Genomic DNA, 15,520 nt, shown 5'->3' with positions numbered 1-15,520 from the left:
GAATGGATATTCAGTCATTATGAAAAGGTGCGTCTTGATGCAAATCTTTAACGTGCAAGTGATTCGATGCTGCATGTATATTGTCATCCTATCCCCTTCGCTTAAGAACCCATCTCCACAAATTATGAGATATCACTCCACTTCCAAGGTAAACACTCAACGGTATGAAAATCATAGCTTATTTACTGCGGTAGTCAGCGAGATATTTAAAGTCAAATTAGCTAGTTTCCAACCCCATCCTCATTGAGAGCTGGCAATATACTGAGACATTGAATTCAAAGCTCAAGAAAACTGCAGTTTGCACACGTAAATTCAGCAGAACAATGGGTTGTGATCTTGCACCAGAGGGAGGGACTTGAGATTAAAAGAGGATTTACTGATAATATGAATTGATAACCGTGGGGAGAGGTATATGCATCATCGAGTGTTTGAAGAGAATATGTTCCGAACGACCTGCCTGACCTCAAGATATTACTTAGACTGCGGAAATTCCTTAGCACAGCTGACAATCCTTCCCTTATGCCGTGATAAATGTGAATATTGGTTTCTTCTTTCGAATTACGAGCAAATTCCATTGAAGCGGAAGATCACTTTCTCTTTGATAATTGACTTCTTTGTATGGTGGCTGTCAAAATATCCCCACCCATATCGTCGCCATTCTGAACTCTCAGATAAGTAGTTGGTACAAAGGATATAGCTGATTCAATAACAAACATAACCTCGTGCCTCACGCGCGCCATCATTCCAACCTTTGGTGTTAGTGGCCCCTTACCATTTTCTGGTCTTAATACGTGGAGCTTCGCTAATGAGAAACTATAGTATATATTTTCAAACACTTCGTTAACTTCCATTAATTCAATGACAGAAAAGGAATTTGCCAGTACTGGTGGGCCGGTTGCCTTCGTCTTTCTTAAGGCGTTTGTTACCGAGTGGTGCCCTGTCAAACGAGTTAGATGGATAATTGTAACATTAGGGCTTCGGCCTGAAGTTTTGCATTTTTTGTCTCTCCTTCTATTGAGTTTTATCTCTTTTCGCAAGAGTCATTTTTTTTTTGGTTGTGATGGTCGTGGAGCTCGGTAAGCGACTTATATAAATTTGGCAATACCGTTGACTTAATTGGTGATGCGATCCACTATGAGCGAGGGAATATTCACTTCAGGCGGCCGCGCGACCCAAAACCCAGTTTGTAAACCACGTCAACATGAAGTGGAATCAGGATTGCGAGATAAAATGTTATCTCATTTTCACTCAACGCCACGCGCTATGATGCAAGTTTGCTATATAGGCAATTTAGACCGTTATGTGCAAGTTTCTAAAAGTAGAGTCTACCGCCCAAACTCTCAAGCCCCAAACTACCGTCACTTTTTCGCATTTCCACGACCAATTCCTTTGCCACTTCCTTTACTACTTCCTTCACCATTCTCAGCCTCATACTTTGGCTCGAACTATGACGGACAATGCATTAGTTTGAAATACATGGATTCAAGAAGGGGAACGTACAATGGATGTCTTGCGGAGCACTTTGGTAACACGATTTGTAACAGCTCTGTGATCGGAGTCGGCCTGAAGCTGGAGATTGACTGCCTTCTTCTCCTCGACTTGACAGCCCAACTCAGTCTGAGCGATGCGATTGGCCTCGTCCTCCTCAGCTCTCTCCTTGACTGCTCGCTTGGTATCTTCAATCTCTTCTAAACGCTCCCGCTCCTCGCTCTCTGGCTGAAAATATTTAGAGCTAGATGTGCAACAGAAGATCAGAAATGTACTTACGGACAATCTTGACGAATAATCGTCAACACCAAGAGGCATAGTCCTTTGCTGGCTGAGGCTCGGAAGAAGGAGAGCGATTCATCAGACGTGGAGAATACTTGACAGGGGCACGGCGAATGATGTTTCCGTATTCATCTTCATCGTCGGAAGGCATAAGACCGGACATGCTCAATGAAGGGGTAATGTTGGTTGGGATGAAGATTGATGAATGCGTGGTAAGATGCTAGTACTGCGATAGCGCACGATTGTGGAAGAGGGGTAGAATGATGGACAAAGGTGTTTTTTCACAAAAAGAAAGAGAAGCAAGAGGGACAGAGGCGTAGCTTTTATGCCGAGTTCCTCAGATCTGGAGGTTCACTGAAGTCTTGGAGTACAGTTCAATGTGGGATTCTAATCACCTGAACGGGTAGTCATTCACTCTTGTAATTCCATTATGCAGGAATAGATGGATTGTTTTGATAGGATCTCGGCTTATATCGGAGTCGGGCTGAGGGGTTCATCCAGATCTTTTCTTCATTTGCTGTGAGTTGCAGCACAGAATCGTTCGATTTGCGGCTCAAAGTGGGTAGTCAACATGTGGAGCATACTGAGAACTTGCTCATGGACGAGTAGATGATATACTCTAATTGGGTAGCAGCTGCAAATTGGGCGAATTTGAGAGATTCGTCTTAATTGCGTGCGTTTAAACTGAAATTTGAGGCTTGGTGTGAGTTATTACCACGTGGATTATGCCGAGTACTTGCTCATGTCCTAGTGTTGAAGGTGAACGATACTCACAAGGTGATTCCGATACGGCTTCTAACCGGCTTCAATTCAACATGACGGCAAATGCCGATCTAGCTTCATGTTTCCAGGCTGCAAGTAGATGAACCTCATATAAAGGACGTATAATATAACTAGGTAGCTAGGTAGGTACAGAGATTAATTTACGTGTAGTATCGTCTAACTACGATTCGAATGTTCCGATAAAGATTAGCACCGAATCCTCGTTCTCGTCTGATACTAGATTAGGTGTCTAGAGCTATCATCAACATCATACTAGCATCTGATGTCAAGTGAAACTTTCAAACCAAGAACTTATATCATGTGATCCTCTGGTATTGGTTCCTGCTATTGGCAATTCCCGAGGTCATTATTGTACTTTGGTAGGTTTCTTGTCGAAAAGAAGAATCAATATTCCTTATGCGGGGCTACCCGTGTAAGCGAGTTATATACGGACCGCAATTTTTACATCGTCAACCTTGTTGGCGATACGGCCTACTTATTTTTTGGAACAGAGATAGTCAATTCACACTCGATCGCGCGACTGAAATACATAAGCCTCAGATCCAGCAGCAATCATGAGTAGCGAAAGTGAAAATATATACATATTGTTTACTTGCAACTACATACACGCTGCCTTGCCTGTAGATGTGCGACAAATGAAACAATGCGATACTGGAAAACAAAGAGTGGCTTTCAATGGCACGAAGAGAAAGAAGCGATGAGGGGAGTGAGTAATACCTGAGAGAAGGAGGAACCGTGCAGTTTGACAAATGTTACAAGGTTCGTACGAGGAATCAAATTCATCGACCTCGAAAAGATTGCACGTTATATTATTGCTTATCATCCCGAAGCCGGGTGATTTACAGAAAAAGGCAGGCGCGACTTCATAGCCCATCTAAATTTTCTAGAGCAGTCGGTATGGAGGAGTTGGATGGTCATCGGCTCTTTCCTGGAAAGAATTCATATCAATGCGCTTGCTAGAGAAGTATATAAAGATTACTTTTCAACAAAAACCTATCCTCAACAACAACACTGCCATCTTTAATAAACATCTTCTTCAAACAAAATTATCTTCAGCAATCATTTTATTCATTAAAACATTGTATTTTTTACTATCACTTCCAACAAACACCACCCTCCGACATGAAGCTCATCATTGTCGGCTCGACAGACATACTTGGGCAGGAACTCGTCAAACAAGCTCTTGACAACATTGAAATCACATCTATCATAGCTATATCGGGTCATGATACAGATTCACCACAAGAACCTAGTGGCCATTCGAAATTGGTGACGTGCGCGCTTCCCGAATACAATGAGGGCTGGGAGAGACTGAATATCGATGCTTCTGCAACGGGTGCTTGTATTTGGTATAGACATATTTCCTAATCAAATTCTTTCACTGTTGAATAGCAGCTGGGACTAGTTGACACACCTTCACGGTTTATCTCAGATTCTGACTCAAAACTGCAGGAACATTAAACCAATCATGAAGGTACCGAGATATTTAAACGTATATCACGACCAAGTGAAATATCTCAACGAAACTCAATACGGCGTGGAATGGATGGTGAGACGGCGGGAAGCACATTTCGAAAACCCTGCGTCCCCTGGAGTAACACCCCTTCGGTTCATTTACGTGAGCGCTTTGCAAGCCATACACCAGAGGACGAATCAAGTTCCGACTTCACTTTCGATACAGGTGAGTCAATCTCTTATATGGAGTTTTGAGAATTAAATAATAGTCCTAACTATATATCTGCAGGGACTCGCAGAGGAAAGAGTTTTGAGTTCCGCGGAAGATCTCGGTGGACAAGTGCAGGCATGTATCGCAAAGCCGGGACGCATCGTACGACCTAGGACTGGCAATATCTTGAAAGAGATGGTGCATACTGCTGGATCATGGGTCCGAGATGGTCTCAAAGGCCGGCTGCCAAGAATTCAGGCAGACAAAGTTGCGGCTGCGCTTCTGGACAGAGCTATCACGGGTAATCACCCAGAAACTCTCCATAATAGGGATTTGATCAGAATTGGGGGAATGGCGCTCAAAGGCCCAAAGGGCTCGGTGACAGGTGGAAAGGTAGAACAGACGAGTGAACAAGCAGAAGAGACGGGTGAACAAGCAGAAGCGGCGGGTGAACAAGTAGAAGATGCGGGTGAACAAGTAGAAGATGCGGGTGAACAAGTAGAAGATGCGGGTGAACAAGAAGAAGAGACGGGTGAACAAGAAGAAGAGACGGGTAAACAGGCAGAACAGACGGTTCAACCCGTTTGAGAAGCCTACCTTCACACACCGTATTTATATATCGGTACAGCGTTATACAGTAGCACTTCAGTGCTATCCATAGCAATATAAATATATTATCAGCAGAGATGATTAGCTCTATGAAAGCCTAGTTCCATCCTCTATTCTTAAAGAAAGTGTCACCTTGACTTTCCAATTTTGGAGTAGATGAATGCTCGTGCATTGAAGCACCGCTTGAATGATTCTACTTCCTAATCAATGACCCCAACAACAAGTCAAAACTCCCTTGAATAACATGCTCAGATCGCAACAGGATTGACATTAAATTCGACCGCAGACATAGAAAGCATGCGAATGGTTCTCTTAATCCCAATCCCAATCTCAACAGTTTCACCCGATTGCATATGTATCTGAGCCCTCAGTACTTCAAGCTTCAATCACACTTCCGACACTGCTTAAGTTTAAACATAATTCCAACATAACACAACTGAAAAATCAAACAACTTATCGCACCCAACTATGGTCAACCTTTTCAATACTCACACTATGTTCCCATCTCACTGAATTTCAATATCCATAGATCTCACCCAAAGCCTCCCATTCCAGCATTTTCGACCAAGGTCTGAGACTTCAACTATATCAGGTACTCCCCCTCTCTCTGGATGCCCAACTTGAGTCATCATATTACGCTTTTATAGGTTTCTGGCTTTAAGCATAACTTCACTCACAGATAGACAACATAACTCTAGTACATCGCTTGATAATTCTCTGACTTGCATCTCTACAAAATAGAAAAATAAGTACCACCATTACCATCACCATCACCATCATCACACTTCCACTTCCACTCCCACTCCCAGCTATAAAAAACCACATATTTCCACAATCTCAAAAAGATACCAAATCCAACAACTTTACACCCACAAGCCCATCCCACAAACACCAATAACTAACTAATAACTTCAATCCAAACCAAATTCACAACCAAAACACAACACAACACAACAAAACCAAACTCCCACCACCCAATCATACCAGAATCACTTGATCTCCTACTCCATTTACTCACACCCATCTATCATTCTATTTACATACCTCACCTTCACTCTATACATCACTCTATACATCATCCCATACACCACCCTGTACATCATTCCATCCATCCACCCACAACCCAATAATCCAAAATCTTAAACGAGAACCCCCTGATTTTTTGATTCCTGCATTTCGTGCAACGATATATCTATTCTATTTATCTATCTATCTATCTCGTTTTAGAGAGTCGGATACGATAGATATTGGTGGCAAGTATGTATGTACCAGATTCCTCCTCCGATTCAAGGGGGAAAAAGTCTAGGGTTTCTTTGCCTTGGATATTAACAAACAAAAGAGAAAGAGGAAAAAAAATGAAAGAGATACTTATGTATACATTGAAGAATATGCAAGCCTCTCGAATTCGTCATCACCCCTCTACTCTAATTCACTTATCAACATGCTCCCACACACCACACAGCACCAACGAGCTCAACCAAACCACAACTGCAAAAACCATGGGTATCATATTTCCTATGAGCATCTACACAATCTAGACACATCAAGTTCCTCCACATCCCTCCCAACCTCACCACAACTTATAATTCGCACTGACAAGTTCCTCTCTTCACCATTTCCCGTCGCTGTATACTGAGGCTAAAACCATCTGTTTACCCATTTCCCCAGTTCCATGAGATATATATCTTCCGAGCCAAAAAAAAATGCACAAAGCTTAATACTTCTGTCGAATGATCTCTAGGAGGAAGTCTTCAAAAGAGAGCGTAATGTAACCTAGTGGAAATGATCAGATATTTATGGGTCAAGAGACAGATGCGAAATGACTTACCATCGCGGTCATCATCGTAACGTTTAAAGCTATTTCAAAACATCATGTTAGCAATCCACTTTCAGAATTCCCAGGAATTTCTTTTCGCAGACACAGGACCCGAATAACATCCTAGACCCATCTCAAAAGAGATTGAAACAGAAAATGGAAAAGAAGAAACCTACACATCAGTCATCCTCTTCAAACTAATACAACTCTGCACAAACATATCGAAACTAATCGCTCCCTCTGCCCTCTTATCATAAGCCTTAAACAGTGTCCCCACAAAACTATCACTCAATCTATAACCAAAAGCCACCAGCGCTTCCGAATATTCATCCAAACTAATATTCCCACTACGATCTTTATCGAAACGATCAAACAATCCACGCCACGCCGCGAGAAATCCCCATAATCCACAGAACTCTTCGAAATTGATCGTGTTGCTGCGATCGGTGTCGAACATGCGGATCATCATTTTTACAGTGTAAGGGTCGAAGGCGGTCCAATCGCCATTGACGAGAGCGGCGCGGAGCTCTTTTTCGGTGAGGGCGCCGGTTCCTAGAGGGCGGGGGTGATTAGTCCTTGGTTTTTGAATTTTAGATGGAGAGGTAGGATAGGGTAAAAACATACTATCTTTATCCACAGCCTGAAACAGCGGCCACAATTGGGGATCCGCACCGGGAGGAGCAGGCGAAGGAGGAGGTCTAGATTGTTGCGCCGGTCTTGTCTGAGGCGCAACCCTACCAGGTTGGAATTGACCTGGCGGAGGAGAAGCATAGCCGCGACCTGGAGGGGAAGCGCCATAGTTTCCTGGGGGATGCATTTGGGGAGAGAGTCGTCGACCATCGGATGGTCTGTGGCCGTTGGGATTTATGGTTTGGGGGAGGGATGGCGGGGGACGGTTTTCGTATTGTGCGCCGTGCATGGCTTGTTGCGCTTGGCTGTGAATGGGGGCTTGAATGGCGGGGGATTGTGCATGTTTCTATTGTGTGAGTCAGTGGTGGTTATGCGATGCGATTTGGGGAAAGGGACAAATGTACTCGTTCTGGCTCTGCGAATCTGTGGGGTTTGGGTCAGCCTGATTCTAATCTGGAGGGGAGAGAATGGACTTACGCAGGTAGCGAATCTGGGTTGAAAGCTCTGTTGTAAGCCATCTTAATTGATTGATTTAAGAGTATGGATTGTAAGAGATGTCTCGCGACAAAGTATTCTTTAGTTGTCGACTATTTAATGAAGTTGTGAGGTTTCGTGGTAAGTTAGATGTTAAGAAAGATTGAAGATTGAAGCTCGAGCGATTAGAGGGGCCCGTGTAAGTAAAAAGTTCCCTTGACGCGGCGAGTAGGCTGAGCGTTACGATGGTGGATCTAATTTCAGGTACCTAGTGATCACCGGAAGAGTTGCCGAATAAAAATTCCCTATGGAATTAATTTGATGTCAAAGTATCGTCAAAAGAGGAAGTATGGAGAGAACAACGAGTCCCGGATATATTTGGATAGAAAGGAGTCTTCTTATGTATTCGTGGGGCTGAGCTGAGAGGTCTTTGAGAATCCTTAGTGATTTACCCAGCTGTTCTAAAAGCCCAAGAATGACGAATGCCAATACTTGATGTGAGTATTTTGGAGCCCTGGTGAGCAATAGAAAAAAGACATTTCCACTGCAGGAGTGTATGGACTGACTGACACTGACACTGACAAGAGACATCATGCGCTCTCGGGTTCTCTTTGCTTTTCTTCTCTCCCATCTACATGAGTACCTGACATGTACCGATTTTTGCGCCCCGGTGAGCAATTCCTGCAAAGTAAACTTTGTTGCGATCAATACCTGACCTTACGTAAGCGTCACCTGCTATTTTACTCACGCTCTTGGATATAAACTTTTTGTAATTCGACGAGTTCATTTTTATACATCTGTATCAGAGTATAAGGTCGTCATCATTTATACCTATCATGGCTTGGTAATATGTATTCCACTTTCTCGTACTCGTACACGCAACACATATTATAAATCTCAATCAAAGCATCTGGAGAAAAAGTGGAAATACATGCAAACCTCCATCGGCATTACTCAACTGATCATTCCGTTCTACCCAAGTGCATCATCATCATCATCCCTTACTCTCAAAACGCATCTGAAACATAAAACTATTTTACCCCTCGCTCGTCGCTCATTGTCATTTCACCTCACACACAAATACCAATACCCCCTCCTCCCCTCTCCTGTCTCAACCATCTAGGGTAGTCCCCGAATACGAATCGATACGAACCAATACGCACTCAATACGCACAATACGCACCATGGGCGACACCTCTCTCCCTCCCTCCCCCTCCACCAATCCCGAGAACGAATTCTGGATATTCGGATACGGGTACCTATCCCCTTACACCTCTTATTCTCCATGACCTCCTCAAGTATATAACATCCCCAGATTCCAGCTAACCTACTTTCCCAACCACAGGAGTTTGATTTGGAAACCCCCTCCACATTTTGGTAATCTAGAAATCTCCTTCATTCCGTCCTTTGTCCTATACTGTACTCTTCAAGATACGTACCCAGGTATCTACTCACATGATATGATACCTAACCTCCCTCTAAAAAGGACAAAGTACCTACCTACCAGTACCTACCTACCTACTCCCAAAACCCACCCCTCCCCTTAAATAACAGAAACCTAACACTAAACCCCAAACCCCAATTCCCAAATCTTAGTTCCCTGACAAACCCCCCAAATAGATCGTCGTATCCCAGGCTATGTAACAGGATATGTGCGGAGATTTTGGCAGGTATGAGATTTTTGTACCTTTTTCTCCCTTTCTCGGATTGACGTACCTGGTTTGTAAGAGCGAAGTTTGAGGATTCTCATTCCTTCACAAAACTATTTCCTTTCTTGCTTTATGCATGAGGTCATGTAAATAAGGGAATTAGCTAACAGGTAAATATCCAGGCTAGGTAAATAAATCACCACTTTCCTCATTATCCCCTCCCCGTTCCCTCTCCTCCCCCTCCCCATCCGCCCTAACTCCCCCTCTAGCGAAGACCACCGCGGCACGCCCTCCTCCCCAGGCCGCGTCGTAACCCTAATCTCTCACTCCCACTGGCTCACCCTCCGCGATCCGCATTCTCTCACCCCATCCCCCTCCTCCTCCTCTCCCCCAAAAACCTGGGGCGTCGCCTACCACATCCCCTCATCCCACGTCGCCCAAGTCCGCGAATATCTCGACATCCGAGAAATAAATGGTTACACCATCCACTACACCGAATTTTATCCCGCCGCCTCCTCCAACGAAACCCACCAACAACCGATTCAAACCCTCCTCTACATAGGCACCCCCTCCAATCCTCAATTCACCGGCCCTCAAGATCCGCAGGAACTGGCTGAACATATCTTCCGAAGCGAAGGCCCGAGTGGTTTGAATCGTGATTATCTTCTGAGTTTGGATGTTGCTTGTATGTTGCTTTGATTTCCATTTTGGTTTTGCTTTCTGTATAGTTTCAATGCTAGTCACTATTATATATATCTGCATTAGAGACGAATTACCATGCTAATAAATCTAGTGGATGAACTGAGTCCTGAGAGTGGTGATGATCATATCAAGGACCTGGCGAATAGGGTTCGGAAGATAGCTGAGAGGAAAGGAGGTGTAGAAGCAGAAGCAAGTCACACAGAGGATATAGATCATGAGCTCAAGAAGGTTACAAGCACAGATGAGCAGGAGGAGACTGAAAAGTAACGCGTGAAGGAGCCATTCATTCATTCATTCCCTTTTTGGGGTATTATTTGCCATAGAAACCATAAAGACCTGCAGAGATATGCAGTCTTTCATAAAGAGAGCTTGATCAAGATGATCGTGACTCGAAAATACAGGCAGACTTGAAAAACATTTGTCAGATGTTAGAAAGAAAAAGTGATCGAGCAAGGTAAGATAACCCCCTCCAAACTCCATGCAAGCATCAGTATTGCTCGCCAGACCAGAACCGCTGCCAGAAACCACAAGGTAAATCTTAAGCTGCTATCGAAAAAGATGACAACATCATAAAATCCACCCCACGAAAAACCTTCGCTGAGAACCCCAGGCTGACTTTTCTTTTTCTCGGAGAATGAGAGACCTTGAAGAAGAGAAGAATGCCGCCCAGTCGAAAACAATTTATTGGTTTCCTCCCCAGTTTCCGGCGTTTCCACCACTTTGGTTACGGTCGTATCCTCCTCCACCGGAGTATCCACCGCCACCACCACCAGAGTAGCCTATAGACAGTTAGTATACTTGTTAATTTAAAGAATATCCACGGTGCAACTTACCACCACCACCACCACCATTGTAGCCTTTATCATCTCAATTGTTAGTAAATGCTATTCAAAATGTTCACGACAGACTGGTCGAGCAGGATCGCTTACCTCCGCCACCAGAGTATCCACCACCTATATCACAAACCGTCAGTAAAGCTCGTGCGACCATTGAACGAGAAATCATCAAAGGGAATCTTACCTCCACTGTATCCACCACCTCCAGAGTAACCACCACCGGAGTTGTTGTTGTCATATCCACGACCACCTTGGTATCCTCCACCACCACCTCCATATCCACCGCCGCCACGGCCTCCACCATATCCTCCACCACCTCGGCCACCACCGAATCCGCCACCGCCACCACCTGAGCGGTCATTGCCGGCGCGCTCGGAGGCTTTGTCGACACGAATGGTACGGCCATCGAATCTATATGTATATTAGCTTGTGTCTAGGAATTTGAATATGGGAACAAAACATACTCAACACTGTTCATCTCTTGGATAGCCTTCTCAGCATCGGCCTCAGGGGACGAGTCAGGGTTGCCTTGTCCATAACGAACGAAGCCGAAGCCACGGCTACGACCAGTGTCGCGGTCCTTGACAACAACCTGTATTAATCATATCAGTTTCTGATCCTGCAGTTGAGCTTATCGATGAGGGGAGCGTAGAACATACTGCTTCTTCAACAGTTCCAAACTCAGAGAACTTCTCACGGAGAGCGTTCTCATCTGTGTGCCAAGCAAGGCCACTAATTGAGAATGTTAGTCAATCTGACAAGTGATGGTTTGGATGGAATGTTTGGACTTACCCAATGAATAATTTAGACATGATAGATAATTCTCGAAAACCTGGCTGAAAGTCTCAATGTCCGCACGCATTCACACAAAAAGAATCGCGCCATTTCAGGCGGAAGTTGTGTATACGAGAGACGGACGGAACACACAAGGAAAGATACATCGAGGCAAAAACAGGAATCCGCAAAGCGGAGAATATGGAATGGAAGGGTGATATGGAATGAATTTGGAATCAAAATCGCAAAAGACAGTTAAGTCAGCTAGCACAAGCAGGAGAATCGGACGAACTTCTTGAAGGATTAGAGTGTCGAGTTGGAGTGAAATATCGAGATTTCTTTGTTTGTTGGTTGGTGAAGGGTGTCGGGTCTGAGACGTAAATAACAGATCGTTGGAAAGGTATTATTCAATCGGACGACTGAAATGACAGTGCGATCTGATAAAATGTAAGAGTGCGAAGGTAAATCGCGAAAGAAGGTATTTTGCGTCGAGGTTGTAACTTGTAAGGAAGAGGAAGGAAGTTGTGGTGGAAGAAAGGGTGGAAGATAATTGAGGTAGGTAGGGAAGATTTCTGATCTATTAAGCGCAAAGCGGGGGAATTGAAAGAGACTGCATATGATTATTATTGCCCCTCCCATAAGATTCACTAGCGTCCAGGAAGAAGAAGATGAAGGGCGATACCATGAGCGAGCTTGACCTTTGATTCGATCCCTTGAATTCACCACACCTTGACGGGGGCTCACGGTCCACCCCCGATTGAGTTAGATCATCTCTGTTTTACCAAGTTCCAGTTCTCAACAACAAAAACAAGCTCAAGCTTTATCCCACATTATCAACCGCTTTGGATTTTCAATGAATGCTTCACTCATTTGTTGTCTATGCTAGATCTTCAACCAATTGAAAATCCACGTTCAACAAGAAATAGGCCGATATTCGATTTGGAATCGAAAAAGGATGTTGAATCGTCTTTACATCTATTTATTCACTTCTCACTTCGGGCCACCAGTACAGATGTCTAGGTAGGTAGCTGTATGATTCTGGTGTGACAGTCTTTTTGTCAAGTTATTCCGCCATGCACACATTGGCTGAAGAGGCCCAAGACGAAAGTTTCCTTGATGCTCAGTGGACGGCTGGAAAAGCGCATGGCTGACTTGCTAGAAACCTTGCTTTGACTTACACTTCTTGTTGGTTGGATCCAAGCAGTCCGTCTTTTGGCTGTGGTCTATCCTTGGCTTGGCTATCTAATTGATATAAGAGATCTTCCTCCGGCTTTTACATTTGTTGCCCAACATTGATCTTGAGGAATGTATCAGAATTGCCTGGACCGGATAATGAATCAGATCGTAGGTACCTAGGTAGGTATAGGAATCTCCGAATTTCGGCATTGATATGTCGCAATCCACCCACCTAGATATGTACAGTGCCATGCCTCAGAGTCGGTGTTCTCATGCGATCAATCCATAGAAAGAGGACAAATCATAGCTAGGTCGATCCTTCGACCCTTCTATAGCGAAAGGCCAGATGTTCTGGTGGAATTCTTGTGCTCTTCTCGACGACCTTGGTCAATACCCACCTCTGAATAGCCCATCCAATAGCTCTTCCAAGCTTTCCAACTTCCCATCCGATGAATGATACGATAGCTCGTAAGCTTTATTTAGTATGAATTCCAACATCCTATCATATGCATGATCCCCAAAGACCCAACCTGCAGACATGCAGATGCTACCGTATGGGTAGTAAGATGATATGAAGCTACGAAGCTATCCAGTTGCATAGCTGCAGAGTATACAACACGACGGGACGAGACTATGAATTCGGTGTGAATATCACAAGGAGCTTGGGTCCAGGATTGCTATCGATTGCTGTCGATTGCTGTCGATTGCTATCCATTGCTATCGATTGAGGTGGGGTAAAACTTGATTCAAGGGTCTTCGGTGGAGCTCTCACTCTAAAATAGTCCAAGTGCCGTGCACTGTGCACAACTACAAACTCCGACCAACGGTTCTTGTCAGTGGCCACATTTTTAACTTGCAGCTCTGAGATGGTGTGGTGCATTCACGGTGGAACGAGGAAAGACTCCATCGAGGATTATCTAGTACCGGTTGGCTCGGAGTCGTAGGTAGCTGAAGATGAGGAGGTAGATGAGGATGCGGTTGAGGATCGATACCCAAAGAACCATCAGAACCATCAAAAGAGTTACTAGCATTGCATGAATCACGAATATACCGTCCCACTGCCCCATCACCAAAGAATGATTGATATGGGACAGAGCAATGGAACACGAACTTATTTCCTTTTTTATTATTCAATCAACCGAGTTTTCCCTTTCAATAATACAACATCAACGAAACCCGTTCAATTCATTCGCACATATTCGTTGACGCATCCATTCACACATCCATCCATTGGCAGTACATGCATGGGTTTAGAGCTTCCCAATTCAATCTTTCATTGCATCCTTCGCATCCTTCTCATCCTCTTCATATTCAATTCGCAAAAAGCATCCATTTATCCCACAATCATGCTGTTAATGTTAAATGTCTCCACCATCTTCGATCTCCCGCATACAGAGTCCAGACAACCCTTGGAACTTACATGCATCAAATTCAACCCACGTGCACACAAAGCTATACTCAAATAACATGTTCATTCGGCAAGATGCATAGCGATCTAGGATTCTCTACCAAAAGGGACGCTTCTCCTTCCGAAAAATGTTCACATTAGAATCCGACAAATCTAGAACTCAATGCGACGCTTTGAATGAAGTATAATGCGCTCGTAAGCCGATGTATGTCATGAAAATAAACAACTTGTACTTCGTCTAAAGTTAAAGTTTACGGGTGGTCAAGGCCGGACGGATGGGGACATGATGAATCTGGATAATGCCTTTTCATTCGTATAATTTGATGCGGGGAGTCGTGGCAGTGGTCGTACGAAAATGCTAGATAATCAGATTTTTATATCGTTGATGAAGGTAGACATACAGCGGATATTGGTGTAACAAATCCTACCCGTGGAAGCCTCGAAGAGTTGTGATAGGTATGATGATTATCGTGATAACTCACATCTCACAACAGCACTCGCATTTTCTTCCAATCAGGTGATGGGTAGACGACAGTGAGATTAAGATCAACATTATCGCAATCTCTTCTTTTACAGCTGATCAAAAAGTTGGACGGAAAAGTTGTTGCAATTTGATGTTTGCACATGTGCAGGATAGGGCTGCAATTACCCACACCGCTATTTATCCTTCCTCGCTGCTGATACATTTTGAAGGTATGCGGCTCTTGTCAACTTCTATAGAGTCTTAGGAATAGCTTGGCTCTTTGATGTGATTTGACAAAATCAAAGGCTGCTGGTAGGGATTAGGAGACAGCTTCAATCAACGTCTTCAACAGTAGCGAAACATGATAACGATGATGATGTGGTGATGAGTCTGGAAATTCTTTGATATGCTTTCCCTCAAGGAACGCAATGTCAAGGGGCTGTTTATGGAGATGGAAGTGTATTTACGACAGGTTGAGCGATTTGTCTACTTTGACAGGCAATGTTCCCTAGCGTTTTCTTCTAATGTGAGTGTACGTACCTAGGTGCAAATTTGGTAGGTTCGTACCTTCCACTTCTTCACTTGTCAACAATACCTTCCCTTTCCCAAGCTGGGAAGATGAATCACTCACAATGTAAGTACTAAGTTCATCATCCATCTCGTCCTGGGAAGTTCATAGAGTCGTTCATTTAATTTCAATTCACAATGTAAAAAGCTCACCCTTTACTATCCATCCTGTCCTTCAACTATTTGCTTTTGCGCCA

At 44.0% G+C, this 15,520-nt stretch overlaps 5 protein-coding genes across 5 annotated transcripts; 2 read left to right on the top strand and 3 right to left on the bottom strand.

The window, feature by feature from the left end:
• Positions 1 to 1,358: 1,358 nt before the first annotated feature.
• On the bottom strand, positions 1,359 to 1,933 carry Bfra_007192 (uncharacterized protein; the record flags this gene model as incomplete). The annotated part of the gene is made up of 3 exons (XM_037337565.1): positions 1,359 to 1,445; positions 1,501 to 1,732; positions 1,797 to 1,933. 3 exons carry the CDS (start codon positions 1,931 to 1,933, stop codon positions 1,359 to 1,361), a joined length of 456 nt encoding a protein of 151 aa, XP_037186945.1.
• Positions 1,934 to 3,675: 1,742 nt separating this feature from the next.
• Bfra_007191 (putative nucleoside-diphosphate-sugar epimerase protein) lies at positions 3,676 to 4,807 on the top strand (the record flags this gene model as incomplete). Its single annotated transcript, XM_037337564.1, has 3 exons — positions 3,676 to 3,902; positions 4,006 to 4,234; positions 4,298 to 4,807. 3 exons carry the CDS (start codon positions 3,676 to 3,678, stop codon positions 4,805 to 4,807), a joined length of 966 nt encoding a protein of 321 aa, XP_037186944.1.
• Positions 4,808 to 6,542: 1,735 nt separating this feature from the next.
• On the bottom strand, positions 6,543 to 7,792 carry Bfra_007190 (putative calcium binding modulator protein; the record flags this gene model as incomplete). The annotated part of the gene is made up of 6 exons (XM_037337563.1): positions 6,543 to 6,601; positions 6,657 to 6,685; positions 6,821 to 7,196; positions 7,269 to 7,620; positions 7,679 to 7,697; positions 7,752 to 7,792. The coding sequence occupies 6 exons, from the start codon at positions 7,790 to 7,792 to the stop codon at positions 6,543 to 6,545; spliced, it is 876 nt and encodes a 291-aa protein (XP_037186943.1).
• Positions 7,793 to 8,932: 1,140 nt separating this feature from the next.
• Positions 8,933 to 10,366, top strand: Bfra_007189 (putative glutathione-specific gamma-glutamylcyclotransferase; the record flags this gene model as incomplete). Its single annotated transcript, XM_037337562.1, has 3 exons — positions 8,933 to 9,003; positions 9,667 to 10,082; positions 10,191 to 10,366. 3 exons carry the CDS (start codon positions 8,933 to 8,935, stop codon positions 10,364 to 10,366), a joined length of 663 nt encoding a protein of 220 aa, XP_037186942.1.
• Positions 10,367 to 10,780: 414 nt separating this feature from the next.
• Bfra_007188 (putative glycine-rich rna-binding protein) lies at positions 10,781 to 11,793 on the bottom strand (the record flags this gene model as incomplete). The annotated part of the gene is made up of 7 exons (XM_037337561.1): positions 11,728 to 11,793; positions 11,595 to 11,667; positions 11,400 to 11,527; positions 11,120 to 11,346; positions 11,029 to 11,052; positions 10,933 to 10,965; positions 10,781 to 10,878 (listed from the first exon to the last, which is right to left on the bottom strand). The coding sequence occupies exons 1-7, from the start codon at positions 11,745 to 11,747 to the stop codon at positions 10,781 to 10,783; spliced, it is 603 nt and encodes a 200-aa protein (XP_037186941.1). The 5' UTR covers positions 11,748 to 11,793.
• Between the last annotated feature and the right edge of the window lie 3,727 nt (positions 11,794 to 15,520).

Source organism: Botrytis fragariae, assembly GCF_013461495.1.
Source record: "Botrytis fragariae strain BVB16 chromosome Unknown tig00000795, whole genome shotgun sequence".
Classification (NCBI taxonomy): Eukaryota; Fungi; Ascomycota; class Leotiomycetes; order Helotiales; family Sclerotiniaceae; genus Botrytis; species Botrytis fragariae.
The sequence above is the reverse complement of the archived record's forward strand: the minus strand, read 5'-3'. Positions and strand labels throughout refer to the sequence as shown.